The 19,775-nt window shown below is 33.9% G+C and overlaps 1 protein-coding gene and 1 long non-coding RNA gene across 3 annotated transcripts in view; one reads left to right on the forward strand and one right to left on the reverse strand.

Moving 5' to 3' along the window:
• Nucleotides 1-19,775, reverse strand: part of LOC109600805 (paired box protein Pax-5) — a 94,993-nt gene that overhangs the window by 44,076 nt on the left and 31,142 nt on the right. Inside the window, exon 3 of one of the 2 annotated variants that reach the window (XM_049963150.1) lies at nt 1,490-1,540. The exons of the other annotated variant lie outside the window; for it this stretch is intronic. Within the exon in view, the coding sequence (XP_049819107.1) occupies nt 1,490-1,540 (51 nt within the window). The remainder of the gene's footprint in view (nt 1-1,489; nt 1,541-19,775) is intronic. 2 annotated transcript variants of the gene reach the window in all.
• LOC126264614 (uncharacterized) lies at nt 17,540-18,077 on the forward strand. Its single transcript, XR_007547300.1, has 3 exons — nt 17,540-17,642; nt 17,701-17,799; nt 17,934-18,077. It is a non-coding gene; the product is annotated as an uncharacterized LOC126264614 (long non-coding RNA).

Below are 19,775 nucleotides of genomic sequence, written 5' to 3' on the forward strand. Positions count from 1 at the left end.
GGGATCCAACGGCGTGTGACCCATGCTCGTGTGCTCGTGCCCACTGAACAAATTTAACACCGACTACGATTCTTTTCGGGACGCTTTGCTCTTTCAATACGCTTTGTTTAACGTCGCGAACCGTCCGACCAATCAACCGCTCCGTTTGTGTTCAATGAATAATATGATTGATTAGGTTTATAATTAGTTGGTTTAATTTAATAATTAGAATAATTGGAGTTGTCGAGATCGTTGCTTCAGGAAGTAATAATCAGAAGGTAATTTTAAGCGTTTCCCTCGTAACAAAATGAGCTGAGGTGAAGTCTGTAGTTATGTATCATTTTAACACCTATATTTTTGTTGCAACGAAAATACCGTAACCGTGTCATAATTCATTCATAGACATTCCTCAACGGACTGCCTGACATTGAGTGTATAATAATAGACTGTGAGCACTCGTACTTTACGATCTAGAAAGCCTGCAAGACATCTTTCAGATGTTTCGCCGCCCAAAGTGACAATGTATTATGAACTGTATCATCGGTGAAATATTACAATTTTACACATATGTGATTACGGTTCCGACGCTAATAAATCCCGGGATTTATGGACCGTTCACAAAAATCACCAACATCCCGACCACTCGATCTATCAAAGACAAATAAACCTATAAAAACGATTTTGAAACATCCAAACGATTAATAAAACATATTTCAGTTAATTCACTGCACGCTTTCAAACCCCGAAACGATCGGCAGGAACGAAAGGAAAGTTATTTTTCGAACTGGTGGCGCAATCTAGCGGTTACGGATCGAACCGGCCGGTCACAATGGGCCCAACATCCTGCAAAAATCGGGCACTTCTCTGCGACAGTAAATCATTCCGCGAATCCGGATTATTAATCACATTATTTCCAGTGAAAGGTTAATACCGTAATCTGAAAATTGCCACTTTACTTTTAAATGGAAAAACAAGACGCCAGGAACGTTTAACGTTTTTGTAACGCCGGGCTTGAACTAGATTCGCGTTTTTGCCAGCATTTTGTCAATTTCGAGCGCGAAACATTATTATTTTATTTCAAAGTAAATTTGAAAGTATCCTAGTAAACTAGAAAATATAACAATTATAATTATAACATTTTCTGGTCAATTATTAACCTTATTTCGTACCACGTACTCTATCATTATTAATAAGTATTTTTCAGCGGTATGAAAATTACAGCAGCATGTATGTAGTAGTTAGATGATGAATTTTAAACAGGGTATTAATAACAGAGCTAATAATATAATTAGCTGCAGACTTGAACATACATCGATTGTATCAATGGTCTGCTGACTAATTGACTATTTCTCCATTTATTTAAATTTATAATATTTACATAGTAACATAAATAAATCAATGGAGTATTACGTTTATATTTGATTTGTACTTTGATTATGGTAATCCATGAGGAGAAGAAAGGGATAAATTATCGACTTATAAAACTGAACACTTTTAATTAACTACTTACTGGCATCGGCAGATTTATGTCCGACATCGTTCGTAGAGTCTCCCGACTTACCTATAACAAAAAATATGTCTCATTAGTATAATCCTGAGAAAAAATTACAAGGAAGATGAACTTTTAATTAGCATATTACGATTTTTCCCTTAACATTTAAATTCAGCCAGTTTTAATAATCCTTGGCCGGATGTTGGTGATGAAGTCTAAAAATTAATTTATTATCATTGGACGTTATTACCATTTGTTTACGCTTTGTCTGGTCACTTCCACTTCTTTTGTTCTTAAAAGCAGCAAATAAATGTTATATAAAGAACCTACATTTTTACATCTGAGATAACAAGTCCATTGTATTTGATGGGAACTAAAATTTAAGGTTAAGGTGAGGTTACATGTGATTTTGCGTCTGTAAAAGCAAAAGTGTTTTCGCACGTTAATGGGAAAAGTTATTGTGTTTTAGAATTACTACCTCAAACGCGAGTAAATTATACATTAGTCGTCTATTTGTTTTGTGCAGTAGCCATTTAATACGCCATGTTTTTTTGCTAAAATATGACAAAATAACTTACAGCTTGAACTTAATTAACTTTGAGATAAATTATCAGTGTATTGACTGGCGTTAAATTGGTAAATCTTCAAATATGGTCGTACTAACATCTGTTAACTGCAACCTCAATACACTCCCACTTCCATAAAGATCAAATATTCCTGCGAAAAATGCCAATCTTATTTATGCAATTTTCGAGTGATATCTATATTAGATTTGATTTATGAAATGACGGCTAATTGCGTAGGTGTGTTTGTGTAACCCAAAGCCAGTTTAAAATTAAATGCTATAATTGTAAAATGTTAAATATTTAAGAAAAAACTTAATTGGTTATTTATTCCGGTTGGTGTTGTTGCTGGCGCAATCTGGTTGATCTTTGTTTCAGATGATGGATGGCTAACGCAATGTACGAAACTTATCATTTATCATTTTAAGTATACAGTTTATAACTCGAATTACATTGAATGACAATGGCGTCCAGGGTGAAAATTATTTGTGATTTTTTCTTGATATTTCGAACTTCGATTACTCGAATATCTTGATAACTGGAGCTAAATATTTGGCGCAATCTTCGATAAATCGAGTTTAGAATAATGCTAGAAACATCCACAATTTAATGTATGGTGTTTACATGATTATAACATCTTATATTCTAAATGTCAGTATAATTTATTAAGGGTTTTCCAATTAAAGACAACTCCTACAATGATACTGCTCATATTTTTCTGCTATACTTCGTGTGAAAAAACTATATATGAAAATGTTGACAAAGCTATTGTGGAATGGCTTAATCAAAGCCTTTTTGAAATTGAAAATAAAAACTTCACATAATATAATACCGGATAATAATAATAATATTGATTGCTATTATTATTCGGTTGCTGATTTTATGATATTATTATCAAGTATTTTTTAGGCAAATCATGATTCGAGTTATCACAGTTCGACTATCATTATATTGGACATTATTTTAATTTTGAATAGAACAAATTACCCTTCCTTACATAAATTTAAAAGAAATGGTTAGAAAATTATACCAGCATTGTGCACGTATTGCATGTAAAACAATGCAAGTTAATTAAAATAGTTTTGGACATGTATAGTTTGTAATTTGAGTGCAGTTATGACTTTGGGTGGAATCGTGTGCCGTGTGCCCCAGAACGCGATTGCACACCGCCTATTGGCACCGCACCATAAAATAAAGCACGTGGCCGTGTGGGTGCGAGGCATTAAATGATGTTTGGAAGGCAAGTAGTAAATTACATAACATTTTACCAATTTCACTATAAATTTGCATGATATTTGCCTGTGCCGGCACGTCCGCACTGCCCGATTGCTGGTTTATGCTGATAGGATTGTGCAACTGAGAACGTATGACTTAAAGGCTCTGGCTGAGATGATTATACAAATTTGACAAGGAATATTATTTTACAATTTACAATTTACTTGGCACATGTCTTCAAGCCTGTGTGGTTTATGATTAATGCATTGTTTGTACAACACAGGAGGATTGGATTGTGCATTAGGCTTCGCGGGATGGTCATTATGCTAATCACTTTCAAAACAACAAAAAGCACCACCTAGAATAAACAATTTAAATTTCTAATCGCATTGACGGACAAGGCAATTTATACAATGATTGTTTATGCTAAATAACTTATCAATGTCGCATTTTTAACGCTTTGTCGAAATGTCTGCTTTGCAGGAATGCATGTTCTAGCACATGTTGGAATTAATGTTTGAAATATTTGTACCAACTCTAATTGTGCATATCGTTAGAGTAGCTAATGAAAATACCTCGATTACAAGTTGAATTTTCAAAGATTTTGTTAAGGGAAATGTATAGTCCCATCAATCGCTTATTTAAGATATAAGCCTGTAAAGTCCACATTCGATAACTCAGCACTGAAGTAGCTGCAGGAAATTGCCTACCGAGATGAGATTTAAAGCGGCCATCAACGCTAAAACCTTCCTGCTTAACTATATTTATTTAATAACTAATTAGCGACGAACATTGCTAATTACCTGGTGCTAATATTTATGTTTCGCGTAATTATTATTGTAAAGAAAGTGTGAAGAGAAAACTGTATTGGTTTATAAGTAATCCACAAAAGGAGAAACTCGACACTGTAACAAAGTTTTTATCTAAAATGCACCCAATTCATTTTTCTAATTGAAATAATCAGAGATTTATGTAACTTTTACGCTTTTACATCGGCTGCTTAAAAATTTGATCTCCGACCGTTTCCGCGTGATGTTTTTGTGCTCGACTTTCTAGGCGCATATTTTGTGTGATTTCTTTTATGGTATATGGTTTACATTAAATATTTATGCTGGATTAAATAAAGAACATTAGACGTTTTGAAATAATCACAATCTAAAAACTTTTAGATTTGAGAGCTAATTAAACTTAATTTGACGGTTGTTTCAACATTTTAATTAAATAAACTCGATGTAGTAAAATTATTAATAGGAAAAAGTAAGAACGGAACGTTATTCAGTTGATGATTTTGGAAAGTTAAAACAATTACATAAAAAACACATTAAATTTTCCATTTGGAACAACTAAATCAACGTTCATTTATTCTCCGATGACATTATCTAAATATTCTGTTTTAATATTTTGAAGTTGATCTTTGTATTCTAATCGAATCAAGACACTTGATCAAATATATAATAACAATTGTTTTTCTGGAAGACAATAGAAGACTTCAATCTCATTTATTCTCTAATCATATTATCAAAATGTTATATAATATTTTAGTAACTTATTCATTTTAGTTTTCTAATTAGATCAAGACACTTGATAAAATTACTTTGAGTTATTTTTATTATAGGATTCAATGACATCAAAATGTTAAGTTTTAATAATTTGACTGTTTTTTTAATTGGTTTAGACTATCGCTATTTTCCAACAACATTCAAATCCCTAATCAAATTATCTTCCTGATGGATTATAGAAGTCATCAATTCCATTTACTTTCAGATCACATTATTAAAATGTTCAATATTAATAATTGGAAGATCACCTTTATTTTCCCATTGGATCTAGCCACTTGATCAAAGCGATACAATTATCTATCTTCAAATCCCATTCATATCCAACAACTTTAGTTTGAAACCGACTACCGATGGAAATCATTGAGAACGCTTCCTCGAGCTGTGCAACATCAAGAGGTGCAATCGTCGAACAAGGTGTAAACGAACAGACCGGCTCTGTTCGGTTGGTTGTGATCGCGTGTCAGATTTAACAATTCCGAGGGCGTAAAACTGGGGTCACAGGTCGTACTAATCGCGAGAAAGTGAACACACAACGTTGTGCCTTCTATGCGCGCTGCCGACACATGCCAAACGTTTATCCCCGGCATCGGCTGGTAACCGGCAATAATTCCTGCACTGATTAGTTGGTGCCAACGACAGTACAAGATGTTACGGTGACTTTGGTACTTTGTTGCACTTCCGCGAATGGTAACAGTTCATTTAAATGCAACGCAATATTTCGTCGGGTACATGTAAACATTAGTCCTTTGCAAAGAGGAAGATGCAAATTAATTTACTGTCTTTTTTAACTCGTGTAGTTGAGACTCATAGTACTACCTGTAAAATACTGGTGGCAATTAATTAATTAATATATTAAGCCCAACCTGAACTGTCTGAATATACAGACAGAACTAATTAACATAAAAAATGTTAAACACAAATACTTATTAATCACTTCCTACAACTGGAATTTATTAATAAAACATTACTATCACTTGCGATCAACCTGCTATCCCACCACAAACTCTTTGGTTATTTATGTACAAGAATTTCTTTTATTGCTTTTTTAACATTTGTGGAACACATTTTTCTTTATGCAACGTATTTGTTCAATGGAGTATAAAATTAGATCACAGTCGACTTTCCTGTTTTTAATTTCTATGTAAATTAATGTATAATCGCCAAATAAATATTTTAGCGTTTAAGAAATGAGATTTCGAAATTTTTAAGCGACAAAAGGGTGACAAGGTCCTTCACCTCGGGTAATCGAAGAAATGATTGCGAAATGTATCACAACTAGAGCTGAAGGGCTGGCTACTCTGTAATTTGTGGCTCCTCGGGCACAATGAAATACGGGACAAAAGTCAGATGTATAATTAGCAAATTACGATAAGTAAACAGCATTAGAACGTTTGTTTTTTTGCTAAGCCTAATTTCGTTCAAGGAATTGTAACAAAAATCGCACGCAATAAATCAAACTGATCAAAGGCGAAAATAATTCCCGGAATGGGTACGAAACCACCTACAATTTCGTACTGTTCATTGTACTTATTCATGTTGGCATTGTGCACCGCTCTAATTGGGTAGCAATTGGAATAATCTCGTCACAAAAGGCATAATGGGACATTAAAAGATATCAACGGCGGAATTAATTAGTTATCGAACGAGATAGAAGTCGGTTAGACAAACCAATTATTTAGCCACAAGGCGGACAGTATAAATGTCGATTGTCCAATTGAAACATATCTAAAATTACTATTTATCTTAAACATTGTCAATCGTCGCGGGCATAACAATAAAATCGGGCTCGGACGTAGTAGCTAGCGTTACATGTGCACTGTACCGCTGTTTCTCTAAAAGGAACGATACAGAAATTCAAATGGTTAGAATGTTTATTTACTGGAAATTATATGAATAAAACTATCATTACTCGCCATTATACTATTGGGGTCCGCTTAAATTAACATAGACAACTCAAGTTTCTGGCCATTTCCAGCAGTACACACATGGACAGAATTCACCCAACCAGGAAATGCTATTGACAAAGTGTCCAGGTGCCTGAATACAAAAATGAGACTTCGATAACTCCAATTTTTTATAACTTCAAACAAATTGGTAGGCAATGGCATCCAGGGTGAAAGTTATGTATAATTCAGATTACTCGAATTTCTTGATAACTCGCACTAAATATTTGGCACAACCTCCGATAAATGTTATCGTTATGTTGAATCCAACATAATAAATTCTAAATGGAAATATACCTCGAATGGTTTAATCGCAGCTTTATGAAAATGAAAATAAATAAAAATCCTTTCCTCTAAGACAAAGAACTAATTTTTTTGAATTAAAATAAAAACTTTTAAGATATTTAGCTTAAATCATTTTTACAAGATGAATACACGTTTATAACTTTCTATGTATGTATTTTATTTAGTAACTCGAAATCTTGACAACTTTTTAGTGTCAAATCATGATTCAAGTTATCGAAGTTCGACTGTTGTTATTTAATAAAATAAGCAGCGGAGAGGATTCCTGCTAGAGACTTGAAAAAGATTAAAGATTGCATTTGAACTTTTTTGAATTAAAAGAAAAACTTTTGTGATATTTAGTTTAAATCATTTTTACAAGATGAATATACATTTATAACTTTCTATGTATGTATTTTATTTAATAACTCGAAATCTTGACAACTTTTTAGTGTTAAATTATGATTCAAGTTATCGAAGTTCGACTGCTGTTATTTAATAAAATAAGCAGCGGAGAGGATTCCTGCTAGAGACTGGAAAAAGATTAAAGATTGCATTTGAACATTTTTATTGTGGTTCATTTATGTGGTGGAGAGTGAGTGGTAACTTGTGTGCAAGACTGTATACAGGAATTGATAAAATATCATTATGGCCTTTACTACCATAGAAATTGTTCTCCAACGCTATCAAACAATCTCATATTCAATGATTCAATACAAGTTATGCCACCTTTTGTAATGTGAAACCGGGACAATAAAACTGAATAATTTTATTTGTAATGTTCAACAGATAGCGCTTACAAGCAAAACCGTATGATATAATAATTAATATGGTTTTTTCTGGCCTAGAAACTTCTATTTATTGGCGCTGATTAGGTTTATTGTTTATACAAATGTGTTTGCAGACAGAAAAGAAACAAAAACGGTTGCAGTTCTAGTACATATTGCCAGTCATCGGTGTTCATTAACATGCCACCGGGATTTTTCTCGAAAATGGCATAAATAATCGCAAAAGAAATATAGGTTAATACGTTTTCATCTTTCTATGTCGAGATAATGACTAAAGTACAGCTGAAAACTACTTAAGTTCCGTCAAAAAGTGATTCAATTAAATAGCCGAGCCATTTATTCATTACCTTTTTCACCTGTAAACAAATGTATTGCTCGGATGACAATTTATAGCACTTAAGCTATTATGCAATAAAATGCAAAACAAAATATGGTAATGGTAAAACAAACAATTCGTACCTCGCTATCGGGAATTGTTGTTTTTGACGTTCATTAACATATTTCGTTAAGTCATTTGTCTGAAACGGACACGCCATTTTCTTCCTGGAACCGATTTTTCAGCCGCACAAAAGAGAAAGAAACTGGGTCAGATTTCCCTTCAACTTGGCAAAAATCAAAAATTGTGCAACACGAAAACGCATTCAATGCAAGTTATAATATAGTATAAATCGTCGAATCAAATTTATGTAGGACTGGCAATCTACTAGCAACAAACCTAAAAAGTGACCAGCATTACCAACACATAAAACACGTCGACATAACTGCAACATAAATTAGCAAAAACAAACGATATTCTGATAACTCAATGCCTGGTATTTATGCAGTTACAAATCCCAATGCAAATCACAACACGAACCAAGAAAGAATCGTGATAACGCACTACTATAGGCTTGTACCCAACCATGTTCTAGATCTAACTGATAACGGAATGGGTCTGTGATTAATTCACGGTTTTTTTCTAGGAAATATCCACACTTAAAACTTATCTCTGTGAATAGAACCAGAAAAACGGCGTGATTAGCACCCACACAACGAGACAAACAAACAGCGGAGACAAGCGTAAAATTTCAAGTGTCATAATTGTGATATAATTTGCATTACAACATTAATTTACCGATTTGCTACCAGTTTGGCACGCCTATGAACACTGTCATGCTCAACCTGTGTTGATATGTAAATAAGCAAATCAAAATATTATTAATTACAATAATCCATTGTACACAAGTAATTAAATATACTGTAATAACGCGAGCAATTTTATTCATTTCGTTGTAAGATATAATTATTGCGAGTGGTGCTTTTTCCAATTTGAACACGGAAAATTCTGTGTGAGCATGTGCAATTCCCCATTTCACAATGTACTGTTAAGAATTGAGCATATCATACTAAATTATTGCGAATTAAAGCCTAATACATTCTTGGACTCGTGGCGTTCATTAGCTGCTTAAATGTATTTAAAATACTGCAGATGTTTGAGGAAGAAATTAATTCAACAAAGGATGTGCTACTTAATCAATAATTTATTAATTAACCGTCTAATCAATGGCGGAAATTAAATAAATTGCCGTGTATTAAACTGTCCATTAACGTACGCCAACATTTTTACCACTTTCAATCAACAAAAACGATATAATCTCTCATATTTGTTTTTAATGATTGTTACACTTCATCGACCATTATCTTACACAGAGATTAACTGAGTGTATTTAAGTGATTTCGCAGTCATTATCTGTGTGTTTATAATGAAATAGTGTCCGCAACATTTATAATTAATAAGTAATTTATCACTGCCTTATTTACGCATCCAAACTGAAAACTTTTTTTTTGTTAAAATTGTGCAAGCTCTATTCCCGTTATTTTTCGATACAATACAAGTCCGGAAATTTCTTCACATGTACACAACAAGCCGAACAAATGTTTTCGGGTGTTAAAATAATTAACATGATAAACACAATACCGGGGCGATAAATAATAAATTCAATAAATAAGCGATAAGAATCGACACGTTATTGAATTAAATCTTGGTCGGTTGCATCTGAAAATTTAAATTATTTCATAATTCGACGGCATAGAAAGTATGAGGCCTTAATACGAATCGAAAAGATGTAGCAATTAAATTGTTATCAGCAATCAATTTTTTTTATTATTATTTTGATGACCCCAGGCGAAAAACTAGATGCATTCATTCCGGACTGCCTTTTACTGTACACACATTTCTAATCTTAATGCGTTGCACTGGCTAAGAAAAAAAATGGGCGACCAGCAAAATTGTTAACTATTAATAATTAACCGGTGTAGTGAACTCGTTAGTAGGTGAAAAGTGTAATTTGTTATTTATAGATTGACAGACTGCACGCAATCGTTGTTCCAGTACTACTGTGTTCAATTAATATTCGTTAATTAAGGAAACGTATCTTCAGTAACCTCATTATACCCTATCTAGCAACAAAGAAATTATGTTGTTGTGGTTTAGCGTGTGTCATTAATTTAATATGAAACGGTACCAATTAGATTCAAATAGAAAAAAATTGTTTTAATTTATCTAATACAAGAATTGACCATCAATTTTTTTGTAGTTTCGAGTACTTCTTCTCTTTGGGTTGTTGATTGAAGCGTCCACGGCGTTTATGGCAATAAAGTTTTTTACCCCACAGCTAATAATTCCATTAAGGATATATTATCTCCGTATGATACTGGCAGCAATTATATCTAAATATAACTTCATCTAGATTAACTTATAAATAAAGTCGCTCCTCTGGAGTTAACTGTATCTTATCGGATATCCTATGCATGACGATATTAAAAACGTAATTTACTATCAACCCAGTTTGTAAATTCCACATAATAACAGACGGTGATTGATTAGAATTAAATTCTGCACGGCGTCAAAATAATTTATTAATTGGCATTCGCCGATTTGCATAGCTACTGTATCCAGTATCGATTGTTTGGACGTGATAAATTATCGATGGGTGTGATCCGAACATTTTAATAAATATGAATGAGCCGGCGAACCAATACAAATTTACGTTTCCATCTAGGCATAGGTCATGTTTATACATTGGCTTATTAAATTATCTTGTATTGCGCAACTTTCGTACAAAAACCACAAAGCCATTTTCAATTAATGCTTATCGTCCATATAAGTCCCTAAACCTTTCTCTCCATTATCTCGCACGTTCCTTATTTATTTATTCATATTAAAAGATACTATCGACGCCGTTTGCCACAGTAACACAATGAACAGTAAATATTGTTTTGAAGAACGATAATAACACCTCGCTGGCCTAAATCATCTCAGCATCACTTTTACAACCGGCAGAATCGTACCAACCAATGAAAAAGGGTTACGATAGAACACAAAAAGACGTAGGAAGACTTCGAAATATCTGACATTAAATCAAGTGAAAACGATTGTGTTTTTAGTAACGTTTTAATTCCAGTCTTGCTATAATTGGTTTTGTCACATTAACTACTTGTTTCTTGATTATTTAATTAATATATTCTCATTTAGATTATAGACCATAATCAATTACACATATTAATTAAGAGAAAGTGTTGTGGGTGTCTCGAACATTTTTTACACTACAATCCACGTATTTCACAGTCGTAACTTAAATGTAATTGCTTCGAAAACCTTCGGGCAGGAAGCTCATTAGGTTTCGGTGGTGCCCTCACAAATAACACACTTATCCGCAAATCCATCGGTTAATATCCATAATTTTCCAATTATATGGGTGTAACGCCCTTTTACCACGATTGTTTGCCTAAATTATCGGCTTTGACACTGAATTAACATTTTTCCGTGTCTTCAATGGAGCTCATTTAATTGGAACAAACACCTAGGTTGTTAAAATTTTCAGCGAGTTACAGGATATTGATTAGTTATTGAATTAATTAATAGACCTGTTGGTTATGTACAATTAATTCACGTTGTTTAAATAAACGTTTCATTCTTTTTTCTTCATTTAAACTATTTAGATTTTAAACAGGATATTCTTAAGTATGTAGATTTCCAAGTTGCTATCATTATTTTAAAGATTGAAATGAGATTGTCACTCAACGGGACAGTTTTAAATTAATTTTCAACAAGATTACACATAACGGCACATTAAATTATGTTTTTCACTTTTTCCCCCTTGCATAAAAATCGCCACAGCACGTTAGAGCTGTGAGAAAAATCGTGCTGGACATTTTGCAATCTTACTCCACATATTTCTTTCCTGGCATGATCTTTGCTGTACTATACAAATTAACAACGTTAAACTTTCTTATCTGGAAAATGTATGCAGCGCATGAAACGTTAATAACCGTTTTTAGACGTTACAATTTAACGTTGTAATTTATACAGAAAGGGCCGCTCTCAAAACGGACACCTGTATATGCATAAGAATAATTAATTCATGAGAGGAGCATAATATTTATTTCGGAATCGAAATAAAATGGTAATCCTTAAAACACTTAACTCTGGTTAAATACACAGGTGAATTAATTCGTGTGGGCTTTGAAATTTTGAATTGTAATTCACTTTTACGCTTATCCATCTATTTGCATTTTATTAAGCAATGCCATAATTACCTCTACGGTAAACTCTAATTTATCTATAAAGAGTTCTATGTGAAAGCAATTTCACGATAATTACTGTTTTTACGTTTTAATCTGCTTAGAAGAATTTCATTTTGACATTGACTGACGCACGCACGATTTTATTATGAACGGAGAAATGCACACGTTTTATTTACTTTCAGTCAAAAATTGCTCTAATTAAAAAAAATTTTACTATGAGTCCAATTCGTTCTATACTCACGACATAAAGACTTCTCAAACGTACCTAAAACAACAAAAAACACCATTAATTTTTATTAATCAGTACAAAAGTCATCATCATTAAAAGATGTCCAAACTGAACTGAACTAAAAGAAGTCAAATGAGGAAGGTAGAGGAAGCAGCGAGGGTTCAAAAGTAAAACAAAAGAGTCAAGGGTTAAGTCAAGGTTAGGCGAAGCTTTTGCTGACATTCCAAACAATAAAGCGGCGTGGGACATATTAAGCAATGGACGCTGAGAATGACCTTGACAGCGTCAACGTGTGAATCGTCTATGCTAATGTCTTATTATTATTGTTTAAGGCCTTATGTAACTAGCAGCCACACAAAGATATCTACTGCCGATTGTGTGTATCATATTTTTATGGGAAATCTGCGGAATAACATATTAGTCATTTAATTGTTGTTAATAATTTAATCTTAACACCTAATTAGCATACACAGTACGTTAAACGCCATAAAATAACATTTAATTTCAGATAGTAGTTAATCTTTCTGTGCTATCGAATAAATTAATTTGATTTGTTTTTTGCAGTGTCTCGTGCTTTTGACTTAATTAACCTTTTTTGGTTGTGTAAAGTTTTCTATTCAACAAGGTGTTTTCATTCTGCAAAATTAGTAAAAGCAATTAATATCGATAAGGTAATTACCACTTTCCAATGACTTTTGTCATCCGACCGAGGATTTATTGCGTTCTGTAGGATTTATATATTTATGTAATCAATTCTGGAAACGCATCAATCGAAAGTGATACAGTTCCGGGACAAGATCATAGATCATTAGATAGAAATCCAAATAATATAGTGTGCAAAGGGTAAGGAGCAATTATAGATAATGATACGAGAGTTGTCTTTATCTTTTTAAAATCTGTGACACTTCTTGACGCTGATTGGAATAATGTGCGAACGAGTGCAATTTAAATAAATACCAAATAACCATTGTAAATTGAGTTTATCTTGAAGGTTGTGGTTAATGCGTGTGATCGGCGCTAATGAAATTCAGCCGTTCGTGGTGTAAAACTAGGGGAGTAAGTCGGTGAGGTGCTTCCGTCGCATAATCGCATTCTTCGAATGAACAGCGCAATTAAACGTCTGCTCTCATACCTCATCAGATACGGCTCTAATTATAATAAACATCACCATCGTCTACATAAAAATAATAAAGCGCCTTCCACAAAGTCGGCCTGGGAACCGAAAGTATAAGTTATGTGTTCTTATCTGCGGGAATACACATTACTTTTTTATTTGTTTCGACTTCCATCGCCACCCATGATTTAAGGTGGCGTTTTTGTTCAGTAAGGCAGTGTAATACGGATTGTCCCACGCAGCTAACAATGGGCCCAGTCTTCCCATCATTACACTTGATCTGCATGTTACATCCGCTCGCAGCGAACTCTCGATTTTCAATGTCACTAACGTGTACAACACACATCCAGACAAATTAATGGCGACTTGACAAGCGCGAACGACAATCGACATAACATTGTGGTGGTCGCAGAACCCCTGACCTGGAATTAATCCCATCGGAAACGATGGACAACCTCTTCGATCGGCCAATTCGGACCGCACGTTGCGACTTAAACAGTTCCAATTGAGGATGCGACATCTTCAATTTCATCAGGACATTCATCATCGCGTCTTCCAAACTACCGGAACGCCCGAATCAAAGGACGGCGTTTTGCCCGCGTTTTCGGTTTCGATCCGGCCATCGGAATGCGCGTGAGTCCCGGAACCTGCCTAGCGGCAAGGAGTCGAACTAATAATCTATTCTTACAGCAACCGATCATTAGAAAACCGTCTTATTGACTAACCCGGTTTCTGTAGGCCTCTGGCTCGTCGAATCCGGAAAAATCCCAAGTGGTAATTTTCAGTTTCACGCTGCGCTTTGCACCTAACCAATACGGATGGGGAAATTGATCTTAAACGGACGCTTTTTCTCCTGCCGACTGTCACGTAATATATCGATTGATGTTTTATGATTATTAACAGGCCGGCCCGACGAGAAAACGGTTGTTCTGGCTGTGTTTATTCTTGATTATCCTTAATGTATGCAATTGGTAACAATTATTATGCATTTATTCGCACGTTTTTTCTTTCAATAGGTGTATAATTTGTTTGTAAGCCGTATTATTGTGCGCGTACTCGAGGAAATTAATCAACGGCGTGCTGGTCTTGACGAATAATGTGCGAAGAATGGGAAGTAATTGAAATATCTGAAATGAACTTGAAAACATAATTACCACAATCTTAACCGTATTAAGCATAAAATGTATTTTTAAAGCTTTCAATGGTTTAGTATTACATTTAGCTATTTTGATTAGTTAGGTGGGTGTGGATTAAGCTTAAATGGGAGAAGAGCTAATCCTCAGAAATGGGCTCAACTTGCATAATCGTTCGGATATATAGAAATACGTACTTTTTTGACACACATTTCAAGGACCCCATCTGACAAACTCACCACATTTAGTGACACCAACAAGTAATTATCCGTAATAAAGGTGTTTTCACAATTGTCTTTAAATCAATATCGAAATATTCAACCAACTAAACAACTCTCCAAACCGCACAGAAATTATTCTCGTATTTCGTAATGGCGGTAGCGTGACTGAAACCGTGTTTACATACGAGCTTAACCATTTTTTTTTCGTCCTTACCGTGTTTAATTATAGGAATATTGAAAAAGAGAAAGTACCAAAGATCATCCGGCGTTATTAAAAGCGCCAACTAATCTAATTTTAATTGGGGAATGATTTTTTAACGCCCATAATGGCGAATCCGTCTAACAGTAGACCGTATAAATCTAATTGCAACTGCAGATGGTGAACGATTTTTAGATTATCCGTTCAAAAGCCGAAGTATGATTTGCTAATTGAAAGTTCAGCGAGACCGTTTAAAGTAAAGCGCAAATATCGGATGAATGGGACAGTTAATCACAACGGAAAACTCGTAAATTCTTTCCAGGCCGACCATAATGGACCAAATGATTCCTAACACCTTGATCCAATCCTGATAAAGATCAGTTGCATTCACAATCGCTACGATTTCCTCATTGATTAAATTCAAAGTGCTATTGTTTCTTAAAAAATCAATGGAAAGTTATTTCTAAGAGCGGCCGTTGGAAATTATACGACTGGATGTCGAAAGTCGGATAATCTGAAATTCTGAATTCACTTATTTATTTGATGGCACCAATATTTTACCAGTGATGTAAGAAGTGTTTGTTATTAGCATTTCATGTACCATAAAATCGTATCCTTTTTAGATTTATGACTTGCTAATATTTCTTCGAACGAACAAACAGCAATAATTGATGGACAAAGATGTCGCTACCAGTTTTCCTCATTTATTAATCTGATCGGAGCAGTTCCGCTTGGTCTTAGATTTATTATTCAATTTGCATTTCTCTTTTGCCACATTTGTAGTTTCTATTAACAAGCAGTGAAAAATCCCCATAACTTCTTCTTCCAACAATTTAATTATGCGCCAGTTTGGTTTGTAATTATTACGTTGCATTCTTGACGCTGACATGCTTGTTAATCATAAAGGTGCTGTTTAATGTGTACGTCAAAATACTATTAATTTTGTTCGAGAGTTTGTTTTTTCAGCTTCTTAATATTTGTGCTGAGATTTCTCGAGCATTATTCTTCATTATCGTCCATATATTAATACAGAATTGGTGTTATCCTGTAATTTTCCGTATAGCTTTGTATGGAGCAAATATTCTTGCGGACATGTTTATGGTGATCCTGAGTTATGGTTTGCAAGGTGGTCTGAATGTCGTAACATATTCTTATTGTAAAATATTTAGAACATCGATAGGCGTCCATGATTTTCCCCTGAATTACTTTAATGGTGTTTACTGCTATTAATCATTCATGGCGACGGTAATTCGAAAAATTATGTTAATCTAGGTCTATAAATTATTATAACATTACAACATTTCTGTTTCTGTAAATCTGAATTAATCCATTCAAAACTGTAATAACACGTTGAGCAACTTCACACGACGTCTCACTGATGATGTTACGTTGATGAAGTTATTATTTTTAATATCAATGTTCCAAAATTTATCTGTGAAATTCGAACCATTAATTTAACGCCACTGACAGCCGATCGTGATTTTATCGATATAATAAAAGGATCACAACGAAATGTTGCCCAACGTGACCTTAATTACGATTTTCACGAATTTCTAACAGGTACCGATGTATAAATACCAGGTACGCTTTATTTATGACCCACCTCGCATTTTTAATATCAAATCATATTTCATTTCGGATTGCCCCAGTGTTTCCTTTTTCAGTCAACACATACACGATAATATATGGATTTTCAGTACCCATTAGATTAAAAACTTTTCCTCGCATAGTCGGACTAATTCTAAATGATGGATGATATAATTTTCGAGGATTTCGTTGTACGAGTCCGCAGTTGGATCTGCATACGTATGTGCATACTTTAATGGTCTCATCTGTCCCGATAATCATCCAACATAGTTTTCTCACAGCATCTCGATTCCCGTAATGGTACTCGGTGTTGAAACGCGAATTAAGCCGCAAATAGGCACGATATATTTCTTAATATCGATACGTACACATAACTGCCATAACAACCGTCAATAGCCATAAAGCAGGAGTTAAAATAGTCTAAAGCCATTAGCGGTTCGCATGTGACTTATCTAAAGAGCGACCCGGTATCGTATCTGTGGCCCGAGTCCGGGGATTTCATTATTGGTCCGTTGGCAACCGTGAGAGGAATGCATTCGTAATTGATAGCTTGATAAAGATGTCGCTACCTGTACTTAGCATTTATCAATTGGTCGCTGATTGATTGGCGCAATTTTGCCCGCCATTAGATTTATTGGATTCATTTGCATCGGGTACGATTTGGATCTGTCAGAATTGATATCATAATGCCTTAAATTACCTCGGAGTCCTATTGGTGGATTCACGGATGTTCAAAGGCCGTATTCTCGGTAATAACAGTCGGGTTTTTATAGTAATAGAAAATTCCATCTGATCTATTTGCGTTATGACTTTACAAAAATGACTTTCAGGGAATGGACGTTAAAAAACCACAGCAGTATTGTTTAAGGTGGCAGCGAGACAATACGTTTTATATTGATTAAAAGAAAAACCGAGTCCAAACAGATTCTGTGAGTATAATTATCTACCTTTTATAGCGACAAAAAATTGTAATTGAATTTATGGGATAATGCCGCCATAAGCCAAATGGTCCAAACAGCCAATCTAAACCTGAATATGAAAGAATATGATGGTCTTTTTTTAGGCGCGGACCGAAGGTTTCTTCCGATTAGTGACGGACCGTTTTTACAAAAGATCCTTTTCAACGGATCATATGTTCGAATTAAAAGTATAACACCAGTCTTAATGGCAAAAACGGAAGTACATAATTACGAAACAATGACATGAAACAGATGGTTTTCAGACGCAACTCCGAATCTGTCAGGAACTAGTAAGTGTGATAAATGGATGGGTATTAAAATTAATATATTTGATGATTGCTAGTTTGTCTTTGTGAAGTGGGTGAATGATGGTTGCTGGCTTCGATACCTATAATTTTTTGGGCTTGATTAGTAACTGTTCTTCCTCACATGGTTACGGTCTGTCAAAACTTACAAGAACGTGGTCTAAAACACAACATTTTTCAAGATTAATAACAGCAATTTATCACAAAAGGTACGGTCCAACTAACAAATCCAAACATTTAAAGTTTGTATATTCCGATTTTCTATTAAACCAGACTTGTTGACAACGGATTCGCTGACAAATTACGGTAAACAACAAAACTTTGCATTTTAACGTCCAATGTGAATCCTTTAACAATGGCTGATAGTGTCGCAGGTACCGATAAGACGAAATTAATGCGATAGATCGGGTCGATTGCTCTTAGCCTGTAGCAAATCGTGCACTATCATTCATGTATGATCTTCCTTCAATCACTGGTTACTGCTACAAGTCGATACGCTGTTTTTTTGTTTATAAGCGCACCGGTCCACTAGATCTGTTCTATCGTCCACTTTATCGATGATTTTTTTCATTGCGATCAACGTTATTATCTTGTTAACATGTGCTGGTTTAATCTGTGCGGTTGGGCAACATTACCAGTAAAACCTTATTGCTTTTTAATGCATCAAAACTGATACAACCATACAGATCAATCAAACATTGTAATAAAACAATAAGGTACGAAGAGTACCTTTATCGGACAACACATATAATGCATGATGTTAAATGAGGTAGTCAGATAATTATAATATCAAAGGCCCGTTTTGACGGACCGTCACTTCCAATCAACCGGCAAGGAGTATTCAAAGACGTGATTGATATTTTTGTGGTTATGAGCACGTATATTCCGGAATTCTCTTATGGTCAGCTACATAATCGTTGTCTGTTTGTTGCTAAAAATTACTTTAAATTGTGTTTTTCATATTCTCTTATTTAAATCTTAACAGTCAAGTTTTGTAAACTTTAACTTTCTTTAAACATAAAAACTGAAATATTTCAGAAACGGTTCTGATAATCAAAATAATTAAATGTTGAAATTAAAATTTGGGGGCTGTATTTTCTACATAAATAATTTTTTTTCATTGTTATACTTTCTCCCAAATTTTAATAAAGTATTTTAGAAACCCCTTGTATATTCTAAGTTAAAAAATTTTACGATACAAAGAATATTTAAATAAAAAGTATGTAAGACAGTTATTATAATTTTACTCTTAAATAATAATAGGAATAATAATTCGAATATTTTTCCCATAATCAACGTTTAATCCTTGAAGCCATTGTCTTTGAATGTGTTGCTTATCGCCAACAGTTTTAAGAAACATAAAATTATCTAGTAAATATATTACAGTAATAAATTTAATTTTCGGATATTTTTAACATATTTTCATAATAATTATATTTTATGATTTATTGTATTTGTAAATCACTGTAATAAATAGTATAGATAGTATTTTATTAAGTTAAAATATAATATAATCTAATTAAACTAATTGAAGTTGTATACGATTTAATTGAGACCTTATTTTTAATGAAGGAATGCAATAAATAAATGAAAGATTGATTGACGTGTTTGTTGCAATACAATATATAAAATAATAATTGA

This window comes from Aethina tumida, chromosome 2 (assembly GCF_024364675.1).
Source record: "Aethina tumida isolate Nest 87 chromosome 2, icAetTumi1.1, whole genome shotgun sequence".
NCBI lineage: Eukaryota > Metazoa > Arthropoda > Insecta > Coleoptera > Nitidulidae > Aethina > Aethina tumida.